Genomic DNA, 15247 nt, shown 5'->3' with positions numbered 1-15247 from the left:
ACAAAATCATAAATACAAAGAACACTTTTAACATATTTTATTAATGTTTTACAGAGAGGAAGAGAGAGGATAGAGGGTTAGAAACATCGATGAGAGAGATACATCGATCAGCTGCCTCCTGCACACCTCCCACTGGGAATGTGCCCGCAACCAAGGTACATGCCCTTGACCGGAATCGAACCTGGGACTTTCAGTCCGCAGGCCGACACTCCATCCGCTGAGCCAAACCCGTTAGGGCAAGAACATTTTGATGGTTGCCATATGAAAGGGAGTTTGGGGGTTAAAAAAGGGAAGAGATTAAGAAGTACAAATTGATAGTTACAGAATAGTCATGGGGATGTAAAGCATAGCGTAGGGAATATTATCAATAATATTGTAATAACTCTCTATGGTACCCGGTGTTACACCCCCAGCAATACAGAAAATATACACATAATTGTATATCTAGGTACTAGGTTTATCAGATCACTTGCCAAGTTATATAAATGTCTAATCATTGGATGTACACCTGAAGCTGAGATAATGTTATATTATTGAAAATAACAAATGAAAACAAATAACCAAAGAGTTACAATACTGCCCTAACTGGTTTGGCTCAGCGGATAGAGCGTCGGCCTGCGGACTGAAGGGTCCCAGGTTCAATTCCAGTCAAGAGCATGTACCTTGGTTGCGGGCACATCCCCAGTAGAGGGTGTGCAGGAGGCAACTGATCGATGTTTCTAACTCTTTATTCCTCTCCCTTCCTCTCTGTGAAACATCAATAAAATATATATTTTTTAAAAGAGTTACAATACTATTTACGATTTCATTTGAAGATTCAAGCCTCTAGGAATAAATATAACAAAGACATGGAAAACTTACAAAGTTTTGTGAAAGAACATTAACAAGACTTGGATGAGAGAAATAACAAGGCTAAGCTTAGGCAGATGAAAAGGGTGTAGATTTGAAAACGATACCACATCCTGGAGTGGGTGTGGTCAGGAGGAGCTTGGATTTCTGCCAAACCCTCCAGATAACCAATCACAGCATGCCTTCTCTTTTCCCTCCTTCCCTCTCATTTCCCCTAACCTGCGCCTGTTCAAACCCAGCAGTCCTCAGCCAGGACTTACCACCATCCTGCCAGCAGCATGAAGCCTGTGCTGCTCCTTCAGCTCCTGCTGGTGATTCATCTAGCACCACAGCTGGTGCCTGCGAGTCCCAAGCAACAATTTATGAGTAGGTGCTGGGGCCCAGCCCAGGCGAGGGAAGAAGCATCTGTACAGATGGGGGGATCTGAGGGCCAATTCAGGGGCATACCTCATGAGAAAACACCGTATGTTCAAGAGTCCAGATTTTATTGTCATTAAGATCTAAGTTGGAATACCTGCTCTGTTCCTTAATGAGTGATCTTGGGCAAAGTATCGGGGCCTTGGAATTTATCTTTGTGATGAATATAATGATACTGGGTAGTTGGGAGGAGAAACTAAGATAATGCATGCAGACCTAGAGCACTCTTACTGGACCATGGTAAATGCTCGGTAAGTATTAACTACAGCAAATGTTATCAGCCTCACCACCCAGCTGATTTTTGCTGCCCTGGTTCCTTCATGGATGTTTGGGCTAACTTTTCAAGCATTAAAGCAGAGAGGAAAATTAAGTTGGTAGAACTCAAACTGGAACCTACATAATCTTGGTTTGGGAAGATGTTTTAGGAAGAAAGGAAAGCCTTGCATTTTATTACACCGTTTAAAAATTCAGAGGTACCCACACAATTACCAGTGATTAGCATCAATCTGAAGCTCTATACAATTATTACTCAGTAAATATAATCCATCCCAGCAGCCACCATTGACCAGCTCAACCTAACCAGAGCGCTGGCCACAGTAATGTTGACCTTGACTGATACCAAAAGGAAAATGAACTATTATTCATCATGCCTGCACGTTTCTGAGGACATCTTCAGAATATTGGGGGCTCAGAGCAGGAATACGTGTGGTATGTCATGTGTCAAGATAGACAAGGTCCTGTTTTAGGGTCTCAGAGAAAGTTTGTATGACTGAGGAGGGCTAAGCAAGCTGCAAGAGAATGGACGTATCCAGGGTGGAGTTAATTGGAGAATCAAGAACTAAAATTTGGATATAGGCACAACAGGCTCTCTGTAAGACTGGCAAGTGCTATGACTGGTATTGCAACTGGATACCCAGAAGAGGGGTCAAAACTTGAGAAGGTCGATCTTTCTGAGATCCTGGTTGATGGGTTCCTTCCCCATGCTCTTCATTGAAGCCCATCCTCTCCAAAATGGATGTCCTCTTGCACTGACTCCGATTGTCAACGGCTTGGGCCTGGGCTTCTTTCACCCCATCTCTGGTGCCATTTGCTGTTATAATTACAGCCCCACTTTTATTCACTTATTCTTTTGAGACCAGCTTTGATATCCCACAGACCTACTTCTAATTTCAAATACCTGCAGAGTAATACATCAACAGGGGCTTATAGAATGCCCCACCTATGACATTTGCCCTAAAGAAGGGACATGTCACAAGATACAAAATTTAAGGCCTGGCTGGGCTTAGATAAAGGGGTTAATGGGGCCCATCCTTAATGAGGCCCATCCTTAATGCCTTAGAAATCAGAAACAAAGAGAAGACTGTGAGTTGAAGGCCTGGGACAGAGTCTCCTGGTGGAGGTAATCTTGGCTTTGATCTGAGTGCTGGAGGCTGAGGGGAATGAGATGTCAGCATGAAGATCCATAGTCTTCTCCTGAACAGCTAAGATCTGCGAAGAAGGAGAAGCTGATCTTTGACCCCAGAACCTGACCCCACTCTGAAATGCCCACTCTTCTCCCCAGGAAAGAAGTCACACCCAGAACTCATTTGTGATTTGGGTTCTAGCATTCTGATGCCCGTGCCTTTTGTATGCTATGTGGTCTTCATCCTTTCCCAAAACATTCCCTTCCATTCATTCTTCTATACACAAATAACACATGTTAGGTTGACCCTGGGCTAAACTGTAAGAGAGGCTTTACGACTCATTTGAGACCACATAATGAGTCAGTGCAAATGGATCTACATACCCGTTTCTTGCTCACCATAAGTACCATTCATTCCCTTGAACTGGACCCAACCAAGTTTCTGGGGACTGGGCATCTGATCTGCAAGGATGGTGAATGACCAATGGATGTAGGGTTCTAACAAACTGTGTCTTTGATCAAATATCCAAGCCCTGATTTTCCCTGCTGAGAACTCTATAGAAGGCAGCAGGTGAGGAAAAAAAATCTTATTCCACTTTCCTGTGGCCACACAAGGGAGCTCAAGGTGGCTGGTTTCCTGGCAGCTCCTTGGGCTTCTGGAGTTCTGAACGTTACTCCAGGCTGTTGGTTAGGCCCTTTCTTTCCTGTTCTGTGTTCCAGAGTATATTTTGGAGCCTCCGCCGTGCAGAGTGGACGCTGGAAACTGTACTAATTTCTGTTCAATGCAGGAAGATTGCCCACATGGACTTCAGTGCTGCTCTGCCTTCTGCGGGACAGTCTGCACATTCAACAAAAATATAATCCAAAAAAAGTAAGGAGCTTCTCGTGCCCAGGCCTGACCCTGGAGCTGCTGGTGGGAGCTCAACAGAAGAATATCTTACCAGCCACTACGTCATTCTCTCTAACATTCTCCCTCTCTTTACCAAGAATAATTTCCATAAATGTCATGATTAAGAGTCTTCCTCCACCCCTGAACTCCAGAATCCTTCTCTCCTCATCACCACTTCTATGAATCTATGAATCTAACTCTCTGAACACATCTACAGACCCCTCCATTCACAGACCCTGTCCTGTCCCAGCATTCAGCTTTATCCTGGGGTCTGGGACACTATATCTATCTGTCACCAAAATCTAAAAGCAAATTGTTCTGTTTTTGCTTGCCCTCTTTGACCAAACACCATCCTTTGGCCCCTAGTATTCCTGGGTTTTGGAGATCCTCCAGCCCAAGGGAAGCTTCGATTAATCACCAGGAAAATTCACCAAAGTCTGCTGAATGAAGAGCAGAGAAAGGACATTAGAGTGTTGATGAGACATCTAGTTTCCAATCCTATCTTGCAACTATCTTTCTATGACCTTGAGTAAGACAATTCCCCATTTTTGCCTTTTTTTTTCTCATGCACAAAATGGGGACTCATTTTTTCAAACTTGCAAGATTGTAAGTCTCAAATGAGGTCCCAAAAGAACCACAAGGCAGGAGACTCAACCAGTGAGCTTCTAAAATGTTTTATTCTCTGCTTGGTTCCCTTCCCTGAACACAATACCCTACATATGAGACAAGGTACAAAGTGATGAAATATGGGCCCAGAGCCAGAGAACTAGACTCAAATCCTGGCTCTACCACTTCCTAGCTGAATGATCTCCGACAAGTTAATTCACCTCTCTCTGGGCATCAACTTTCTCATCTTTAAGACTAGAACAATAATAATGAGAATAAAATAGATAATCCACGCAAGCTCTATATAATTATTACTCAGTAAATTTTAGCAATTTCTGTCTTCAGAGACTGGCCCTTGCAATTAAAACCCACATCTTTCAAGGCTCCACATTGGAGACAAATAATTATGACTCCGAATTGCCACTGAGTTCTTTAAGGTTTTACTTTCCCTGTGGCAGAAGAACTTAGCTTCATGATCTAGTCTTAAAGATGGAAGTAATGGAAAATAAAATATTATATCTATAAGAATAAACTTTAACCAGATAATATTTGAAAATATTTTTCTCCCACAGACCAAAAGGCAAAGTGTGGAAAAAGAAGATGGGCAAATGAGGCATGTTTCCAAGGGCATTTTGTAAGTATCAGGGTCCAGCCTGGCATTCCTGGTGTGAGTTTTCCCGGTTTTCCTCTCCTAGCCTCTGTAGGGGCACCAATATTCCCATAAGGTCAGAATAGCCTTTGTCATTTAGATTGTGTTTCTTTTCTGTTATTCCCCTCCTAGGGCTGTTCTCACTCCCTGGGGCAGAATGTGATCCAGGGCAAATTATGCCACATAGAGCAGGAGGGGGGGGGGGGGCGGAGGGGGGAGGATGCGCTCAGCAACACGACACAGGGCACTCAGGTCTGAGCCTGTGCCAGGGAACAGGCTCTACCAGCCTCCAGATTAACAGTGTCCTGAGTTGGAAGTCAAGCTGAGCTCTTCACACTCTATGTGGACTTGGTCAGCCCACTTTCCAGCTCTGAGCCTGTCAGCTTCCGCATGTCAAAGATGAAGAGGACACGGTGCCTCAGGTTTTGTGAGAACACATGAGGCCATGTGAAATGGAAGAACTTGGTCATTACATGGAGTCTGCAAAGGGTAGCAGCTGCCAGCAACTCACTCTTTCTGGGTTCCAGGTTTTTCCTCTTAAAAAAAAAAAAAAAAAAAAAAAAAAAAAGATCATTTTTATTACTTTACCAATGTCCCAAGAAAGGTGCGCAAAATAGAGCCCTCTGTCACTCCACCCCAAAACAAAGGAACTATTCATAACTTGGTGGATTTTGATTCAGACTGTTTGTAGGGAAAAGGATCAGCTTAGGATCTTCTAATAATCCTTCTGAAGCCACCAGAGTTTCCAAGCTAAAACAATGGTATTTTCACTTAAACTATCCTTTTATTAACACCACTCAAAGGAGCTGGATAAATGGTAGCAAGTGGAGGTTAATGGAGGAGTATAAGTGTGTGTGCACACTTTCACTCTCGCTCAAGCCCTGGTAAGTCAGCCGTGCTAATTTCCTCTGCATCTTGTACATAATTAACTACTCAGGCCACACACTGGCCATCAGTGAATGCATCAGCATTGCTTCATAATCCAGGACCCATTCAGCAGGGAGATACTGAGCTCAGGTAGAACCCAGGTGTTATATCCATGGGAAAGGCTGGCTGGTGTGACTCTATAGAGTATTTTTATAGCAGTTTCAGGGTTACATGACTGTGATTACATAAGCATTAGTAAGCCTCATCTCAACACATTACCCAAAGAGGCAGGACTTCACCTAACCCTACACCTAACCCTAGCCCTAACCCTAACACTAAACCTAGCCCTAAACCCTAACCCTAACCCTAACCCTAAACCTCAGCCTAACCCTAACCCTAATCCTAAACCTCACCCTAGCACTAACTATAACATTAACCCTAACCTTAACCCTAGCTCTAGTCTTAATCTTAACCCTAAACCTAACCATAGCACTAACCCTAACCCTAGACCTAAACTTAACCCTAACCCTAGATCTAGCCCTAATCTTTTTATTTTTATTTATTTTTATTGAGTTTAGAGAGGAAGGGAAAGGGAGAGAGATTTAAAAAAAAAATCTATGATGAGAGAGAATTATTGATTGGCTGCCTCCTGCACACACCCTACTGGAGATCAAGCCCACAACCATGCCATGTGCCCTTGCCTGGAATTGATCTCAGGACCCTTAAGTCCACAGGCTGATGCTCTACCCACTCAGCCAAACCAGCTAGGGCAACCTAGCCTTAATCTTAACCCTAACCCTAGCACTAACCCTAGCACTAAACTTAGACTTAAAACCTAACCCTAGCCCTAGCCCTACCCCTGACCCTAACAATAGACCTAATCCTAACTCTAACATAACCCTAACCCTAGCCCTAAACCTAAACCTAGCCCTAGCCCTAACCCCAACTCTAACACTAGGTCTCTAGGTAATTCCAATGTACAGCCAAGGACCCAGTTCCAAACCCTAACCCCAACCTTAACCCTAACCCTTACACTAACCCTAGCACTAGCCTTAGCCCTAGCCTTAATCTTAACAGTAACACTAACCCTAAATACAGCCATAGACTAATCCTACGCCTAACCATAACCATACCTTTTCCCTAGCCCTAACCATAACACAACACTAACCCTAAACCTAACACTAACCCTAACCCTACCCTTACCCTAAATTAGCCCTAACTCTAACCCTAACCCTAGCCCTAGCCCTAAACCTAGCCCTAGCCCTAGCCCTAATACAGACCCTAACCCTAGCCCTAGCCCTAAACCTAACTCTAACCCTAACCCTAGCCCTAAACCTAACCCTAACCCTAATTCTAGCTCTAGCCCTAACCATGAAAATAACCCTAACCCTAAGCTTAGCCCTAACCCTAACCCTAACATGAGCTCTAGCACTAAATGAAATGAGTCATTCTAGCCCAGATGAAATGAGTCATTCTCTTTGTCCTTTCACAGCACCCTATTTTACCCCTATATTAACCCTTATCACGCTGCACTGTAATTGTTTAACTTAGTATTTTTTCTATCTAGAACAGGAGTCTCATAAAAACAGGAACTGACGTCTTTGCCACAGAACACTAGAACCAACCACCAGGCCGTGCACATACTGAGGCTACAATTCTGACTTTCAAAATGGGATGCAAGGGAGGCTGGCAAGGAGTAGACTAATCCTAACCTTTACTGAATTGTTCTCACGAAGAAAAGCTTCACTGCATAGCCCAGAACCCCTCAGGAATCCACTGCCTGCTTCACTTTTGCCTGCTGGACTCAGTCTCTTGTACACTTTTTTTCTTAAATACTAATTTATATTTTCTTTTAAAAATTTAGAATAGGCTGAGAAAACAAAAACAAAATAGAAATTTGGCAATTTCTGTTCATGAGAGGTTCTGGAGCAGAGTAAGAGCTAAGGATCCTGGCTACTCTGGGACTCAGTCCAGCTCTGCCTTTGCTGAATGGTGATGGGGTGTCTCCAACTCCCCAGTCTCTGGAAATGAAGCCAAATAACACCTTCCCTCAGGTGTGTCATGAGATGAAATGAGATGACACAGGCAAAGCCAGGGCCTGGCAAGAGTCTAAGGAGAATGTTACTATTATTTTCCATATCCCTTTAATTTTTTATCCAAAATTCCTGTTTTATAAAGAAACTTATGTGTACATTTCACCTTAAAGTCTGTAAAATAAAAAGTGGCCTTGCAATAACCAAGCTCTTTTTGCCATTGTAACTTCCTTGTTCCTCTCCTTTCTACTTAAGGGTCTTATATATGGTACTAGAGGCCCGGTGCACAAAAATTTGTGCACTGGGTGGGAGAGGGGAGTCCCTCAGCCCGGCCTGTGCCCTCTCGCAGTCTGGGATCCCTCGGGAGATAACGACCTGCTGGCTTAGGCCTGCTCCCAGGTGGCAGAGGGCAGGCCCAATCCCTAGGTGCAGCCCCTGGTCGGGCTCAAAGCAGGGTCGATTGGGGAATTGGGGCGCCGCCCCCTGTCATGCACAGAGCAGAGCGGATTGGGAGGTTGCGATGCCACCCTCAGTCACGCTCAGGGTAGGGCCGATTGGGGGGTTAGGGCACCGCCCCCTGTCACACTCGAGGCAGGGTCGATGGGGAGGTTGCGGCGCCACCCCCTGTCACGCACAGAGCAGGGCCCATCAGGGGTTTGGGGAGCTCCCCCCTGTCACGCACAGAGCAGGGCGGATCAGGGGGTTGGGGCGCCGCCCACTATCACACACAGAGCAGGGCTGATCAGGAGGTTGGGGCGCCTTCCCCTGTCAGGAACAGAGCAGGGCCGATAGGGAGGTTGTGGCCCCGCCCCCTGTCACACACACACACAGCCACAGGGCGATCAGGGGGTTTGGGCACTGCCCCCTGTCATGCTGATCCCGGTGCCGGGAGACCTCGCGGCTCCACTGATCCCGGTGCTGGGAGGCATATTACCCTTTTACTATATAGAATAGAGGCCTGGTGCATGGGTGGGGGCTGGCTGGTTTGCCCTGAAGGGTGTCCCGGATCAGGGTGGGGTCCCCACTAGGGTGCCTGGCCAGCCTTGGAGAGGGGATGATGGCTGTTTGCAGCTGGTCACACACCCTTCAGGGTGGGGGTCCCCACTGGGGTGCCTGGCCAGTCTGGCTGAGGGGCTGAGGGCTGTTTTCAGGCTGGGACTGAAGCTCCCAACTGCTCTTTTTCTTTTCTTTTTTTTTATTCTGAGCCAGCTTTAGCTCTGAGGCTCCAGCTCTTAGGCCTCCGCTCCTGAAAGCAGGTATCTGGTTTGTTTAGGTTGTACAATCGAAACTCTGTATCAACTACAGCTCTGAGATCCTGGGCTCGCTGAAAGCTAGTTTCTGGGGTTTTGTTTAGCTTCTATTTTTGTAACTATGTTTCAAACTGCCAGCTCAGAGGCCTGCAGTGGCAGGCGGAAAACGTTGGAGTCCTCCGTCCCTGAAGCAAGCAAGCCTCATGTTAGTTTCAAGCTGCCTGGCTGCCAGCCGCCATCTTGGCTGGCAGTTAATTTGCATATCGTCCTGATTAGCCAATGGGAAGGGTAGCGGTCATACGCCAATTACCATGTTTCTCTTTTATTAGATAGGATGTATATATTTGTTATTGATTTCAGAGAGGAAGGGAGAAAGAGAGAGAGATAGAAACATCAATGATGAGAGAGAACCATTGATTGGCTGCCTCATGCATCCCCCTACTGGGGATTGAGCCCACAACCCTTGTTGCATGTGCCCTTGACTAGAATCCAACTGGGGACCCTTCAGTCCACAGACCGATGCTCTATCCACTGAACCAAACTGGCTAGGGGTACCTAAGAGTCTTTCATTTTGTACAATTTTTTAAATTCTAAGCTCTTAAAAAATTTCTCTAGGTTCCATATAAATTAGCTCTTGAAGTCAGAAATGGGTTTGGCCAGGAGTAGCTCAGTGGTTGAGTGTCGACCTATGAACCAGGAGGTCACAGTTCAATTCCAGTCAGGGTACATGCCCAGGTTGTGATCCCCAGTGGGGGGTATGCAGGAGGCAGTCAATCAATGATTCTCTCTCATCACTGATGCTTCTATCTCTCCCACTCCTTTCCTCTCTGAAATAAATAAAAATATTTTTTAATTTAAAAAAAAAATTAGCTCCCAAAAAAGACAAGTGTCATGTCTCTGATCTTTGAAATGTCTTCTAAGACAAAACAAAGCATAGTTATGGAAAGTATTCTATCCTTGAAAGATAATGTGATTAAACTATGTGATAAAGGACCAGCTAATTGAACAAAGATCTCAATTCCTCTACTAAACCTCCAGCAACTGTAGGAGATGTTGTTTTCTTATGAAAATCCTATGTGAATGTTAGCAACTTGGAAATTTGTGGTTACCTAGTCCACAATTCTACTTTCCCCCAATCACAACCCCTCCAAATGAACTCTTCCTGAGATAAATTTATCACAATTCTATGTCCTATTCCTCTCTTCTGTGACACCTTCTAATCAGGCTGATCCTTGATGTCCCTGGTCCAAAGCTGGAAACATTGTTCAGAAAATTCTGCGGTTCCTTGACCACCATAATCTAGTTCAAACATGTGGTTCAAGTTTACCTAGTGAGCCAAGCTTCTCTCATTAAGGTTAGCCCGTTTAAACTACAACTATCACTGTTTTAATTAACTGAGCTTGATCTGTCCATTTCTGTAGGCACTGGTACAGGAGGCTACTTAAATGTAAATTTATATTAATTAAAATTCAATAAAATAAAATACTCCATCAGCCCCACAGTCTCACTAGTTGCATTCAAGTGCTCAAGAACCTTGTGTGGCACCCAGTCCAGCATGGCTCAGTAGCTGCGCTTCGACTTATGAACCATGAGGTCACAGTTCAATTCCCTGTCAAGGCACATGCCCAGGTTGTGGGCTCTATCCACAGTAGGGGGCATGCAGGAGGCAACCCATCAATGATTCTCTCTCATCATTGATGTTTTCATCTCTCTCGCTCCCTCTCCCTTCCTGTCTGAAATCAATAAAAATATTTTTTAAAAGAACCTCGTGTGGCTCATAGCTACTGTATTAAACACTGCAGACATAGAGCATTTCCATCATCACAGAGAATTATCTTGCAAAGCATTGTTTTAAACTGATGTCTAAATAGTAATGGCTAATTAAAGATCAGGATGTCAGAGAATTTTACAAGGCTTTAATATTATCTATATAATAAAAGCCTAAGTGAGCATTATGGTGGAACGACCAGAATGACCAGTTGCTATGATGTGCACTGACCACGAGGGGGCAGATGCTCATTGCAGGAGCTGCCCCCTGGTGGTCAATGTGCTCCTACAGAGGGAGCACCACTCAGCCAGAAGCTGGACTCACGGCTGGCGATTGCAGTGGCAGTGGCAGAAGCCTCTCCTGCCTCCATGGCAGTGCTAAGGAGCAGCAAGCCGAGCGGTAAGGAGCGAGTAGGAGGGTAGTAAGGAGCTAGGGGTCCCAGATTGGGTTTAAGCCGCAGTCAGACATCCTACGAGGGGTCCCGTACTACAAGAGGGCACAGGCCAGGCTGAGGGACCTCCCCACCTCCAGTGCACGAATTTCGTGCACTGGGCCTCTAGTAGAAGATATTTTAACTTAATGTATTAGTATTTGGTTCCAACAATTCTGAAGAAATAGAATTCCAAGATATGTGCTAATTATTATTTTTTAATTTAAAGGATCTTATTGTCTTTATTCAATGATTCATAAACTAAGGGGCATCCAATATAACAGAAAGGTACTCTAAGAAGATGTACAAAATGAAAGACTCAAGTAGAAAGGAGAGAAACAAGAAAGTTATACTGGCCAAAAGGACTTGGTTATTGCAAGGCTAATTTTTACTGAATTTATTGGGGTGACATTGGTTAATAAATTTACATAGATTTCAGGTATACAATTCTATAACACATCATCTGTATATTGCATTGTGTGTTCACCACCCCAAGTCAAGTCTCCTTCCATCACCATCAGCATTTATCCCCCCTTTACCTCCCCACCCTGCTTTTCCTCTGCTAATCACCATACTGTTATCTATGTCTATGAGTTTTGTGGGCTGTTGGGGGTGGGGGTTGCTTAATTCCTTCACCATTTGGTAATATTTTTTTACAATCCTTTATATTTCTTTGCTGTCAGTTGTTGCTTCTCTCTTTCATTTCTGATTTTATTTATTTGAGTTCTCTTTTTTTCTTGATGAGTCTAGTTAAAGATTTGTCAATCTTGTTTCTCTTTTCAAAGAACCAGCTCTTGGTCTCACTGATTTTTTGTATTGTTTTTTTAGACTCTATTTTGTTTATTTCTACTCTGATTATTATTTCCTTTCTTCTACTCACTTTGGACTTTGTTGTTCTTTTACTAGTTCCTTTAAGTTAAGTATAAAGTTAGATTGTTTGAGATTTTTTCTTGTTTTTTGAGGTAGGCTTGTAATGCTAAGAATTTCCCTATTAGGGTTGCTTTCATTGTATCCCATAGATTTGGGGTTGCTGTGTTCTCATTTTCATTTGTTTCAAGTTCTTCCTTGAAACATCTTTTGAGTTCTTCCTTGATCTCCTTGTTAATCCATTCATTGTTTAGTAACATATTATTTTTTTAATATATTTTATTGATTTTTTACATAGAGGAAGGGAAAGGGATAGAGAGTTAGAAACACTGATGAGAGAGAAGCATCAATCATGTGTCTCCTGCACACCCCCTACTGGGGATGTGCCCACAGCCAAGGTACATGCCCCTGACCGGAATCAAACCTGGGACCCTTCAGTCCTCAGGCCAATGCTCTATCCACTGAGCCAAACAGGTCAGGGCAGTAACATATTATTTATCCTCCATGCCTTTGTGTGCTTTTCAGTTTTTTTTCTTGTGATTGATTTCTAGTTTTACCATTATGGTCAGAGAAGATGTTTGATATGATTTAAATCTTCTTAAATGTATTGAGACTTGTTTTATATCCTAACGTGTGATATATTCTATAAAATGTTCCATATGCACTTGAAAAGAATGTATATTCTGCTACTTAGGAGTGAAATGCTCTGAAGATATCAATTTAATCCATCTGATCTAGTGTGTCACTGTTTCCTTGCTGATTTTCTGTCTGGAAACTCTATCCATTCATGTCAGTAGGGTGTTAAAATTCTCTACAATGACTATGTTACTATCTATTCCTTTATGTCCATCAATATTTGCTTTATATATTTAGTTGCTCCTATATTGAGTGCATAAATATTTATACGGATTATATCCTCTTGTTGGATTGTGCCCTTTATCATTATGTAGTGTCCTTCTTTGTCTCTTACTACAGCCTTTGCTTTAAAATCTATTTTGTCCATTCTACCAAGTTAAAAAGTATACAAACAAACAACACCAACCAGCTAACACATTGTTGGCTGAAAGCAAAGGGAATATGGATGAATAGTGTGAGGAAGAAATCAATATCAGCCATAGCTTTCGAATCAGCAAAGAGGACCACATTATTCTCTTCCTTGTATAATAGATGTTTAAAAATATAAATGTCATTAATATTAAATATTGTGTAATTAGTTTAGTTCTTTTCCATCTCCCATGTTCTCCTTTATTTTATATTATTCCTGTGGGTGATGTTTAAAGTAGAATTTATTGCATGGGTATTTTAGTCAGTATTGTTAACTAACAATCTCCTCCCAATAAAATCTCTGTGACAAGCAACAGTAAAGATTTATTTTCTCTCTTACACATCAACAGGAAAATAGATGTTCAAATACTCTAAACTGGGTTTGGCTGAGCTTGGATCCAGGCTGGGGGTGGGCTCCACTTTTGATCCATGTGTCTCTCATTCTTCTTGGACCAGTGGCATCTCAAGAATCACTCTTCTCGTGGCAAAATGCAGGTGTCAAAGGAGGAAATCCAATCCTGCAAGCACATGTCAAGTCTGATCATATCCCTTGACCAAAGCCAGTAACAGGACAAGACCAAAGTCAAAGAGCCAGGAAATATGGAGGAAGTACACCTGTCCACATGGAGGCCGTTTGAAGAATATAGATGTATAATAATACTACTTTGATAACGTTTATAAGAAAAAGATTAACTTAAATGCTACAAATGCATAACGCATCCAATGTACTCACACTTTGCATTTCATAAAAGGGAAATGTCCCTTCTGAATGAATGAAAATGATGATATTATAGTGTTTGTGATGTCAGGATGGAGGGGACCTAGGAAGATTGAAGCAGAAGCACACAGAAGAAGAGTATATTCTTATATCCCACTGTTTAAATCATGTGAAAGAAGGAAGGCGCTAATAAGGCCTTTGCTGTGGTGATAGTGGCTAGAGGTTGAATATATGAAAGAAATTCTTGTCTGAAAAAGCAAAACTAAGAGTAAAGGGAGGGATCAGAGGCTTAGCCCTGGTTGGAATCTGGAACTCTCCTGATGAAAACTTTTACTAAGTCCTTTTGTGTCCTGTCAACACATTCTTATTGGAACAAACTTCCCACTTCAGTTCAACCAGAACTAAGTGAATGTCTGACTATATCAAAGGAATTGTTTCAGTCAAAGATCCTAGATGGAGGTTGACTACAATACAGGAAGCTATATAACAGAGGTATGAAGAAACTTGAAGGTTTTAGGGGGAAATGTTAGTGATTCGAGATACAAATAATGAGTGTAGTAGTGTACCAGTATGGCTGAGTTGCTACAGAAAACTCGAATCCAGGAATCAAACCTGCTCCTGGAATGTGGATGACCAAGAAAGGAGTTGAGTGTAGACACTTTCCCCGTTAGACAAATCCAGGGAATCTTTTGGAGCAGTGGTGGAGAGAGCTGTTTAACCTAAAGTCAGCAAATAGTGCTAGGCTCATAAATAACATTAATAACAAAACATCTTGCATCTGCAGTGACCAAGGGAGCAGAAAGAAGTCATAGTAAGTTAGGAAGAAATTACCTGTATAGAGCTGATCAACTTAGATCTATTCCCAATTAGCTTTGTGTGCTCTGCTTTTAGTGCCTCAGCATGGACACTTTCCATATGATATATGATGGGGGAAAGATCAGAAGGCCAGGGACACAGTCCTAAGGGAGAAATATTTGGGATGTGTACAATATGCCTGAGGGGCAAGATATAGTAAGACCCTTGGAACATATCTAAGAATGTTCCTGAGAGGTGGATTTCTTCACAACAGATCAAGGAGTTTTTTCTGGAACTCAAATGTTAAAAACTCCATTGGTCAGGGGCATCTGCTTGGAATGCCTTCATTCACCACGGGCATATAATATTCATATGATGTGCACAAGGGATGAGGTGGTGGGGTGAATTGAGGATATGAGGATGAGCTCCTAGTGTTTGGAAATCCCTGAAGTGCCAAGGACAGCAACACAATAACTCAAGCAGCCTTAACAGGAAGCGATATGAAGAGAAGCTTGGAATTTTAATCATGATTCTTTCCAAGTTTTGCAAACAACTGGCACTAGATGCCCCATTCATTTGAAAAGCAAAGAAAATCCTCATTTTTGGGCCATTATTCATGTAAGTCCCTCCCCATAGCAAATTCTTACCTTTTGGCCTCTTCAT

At 43.0% G+C, this 15247-nt stretch overlaps 1 protein-coding gene across 1 annotated transcript; it reads left to right on the top strand.

The window, feature by feature from the left end:
• The first annotated feature begins 1127 nt into the window (after positions 1-1127).
• On the top strand, positions 1128-3971 carry WFDC13 (WAP four-disulfide core domain 13). The gene is made up of 3 exons (XM_059704933.1): positions 1128-1215; positions 3389-3504; positions 3924-3971. The coding sequence occupies exons 1-3, from the start codon at positions 1128-1130 to the stop codon at positions 3969-3971; spliced, it is 252 nt and encodes an 83-aa protein (XP_059560916.1).
• Positions 3972-15247: the final 11276 nt, after the last annotated feature.

The sequence above is a fragment of the Myotis daubentonii genome, chromosome 8 (genome assembly GCF_963259705.1).
Source record: "Myotis daubentonii chromosome 8, mMyoDau2.1, whole genome shotgun sequence".
Taxonomy (NCBI): domain Eukaryota; kingdom Metazoa; phylum Chordata; class Mammalia; order Chiroptera; family Vespertilionidae; genus Myotis; species Myotis daubentonii.
This window is presented reverse-complemented; position numbering and strand designations above follow the sequence as displayed.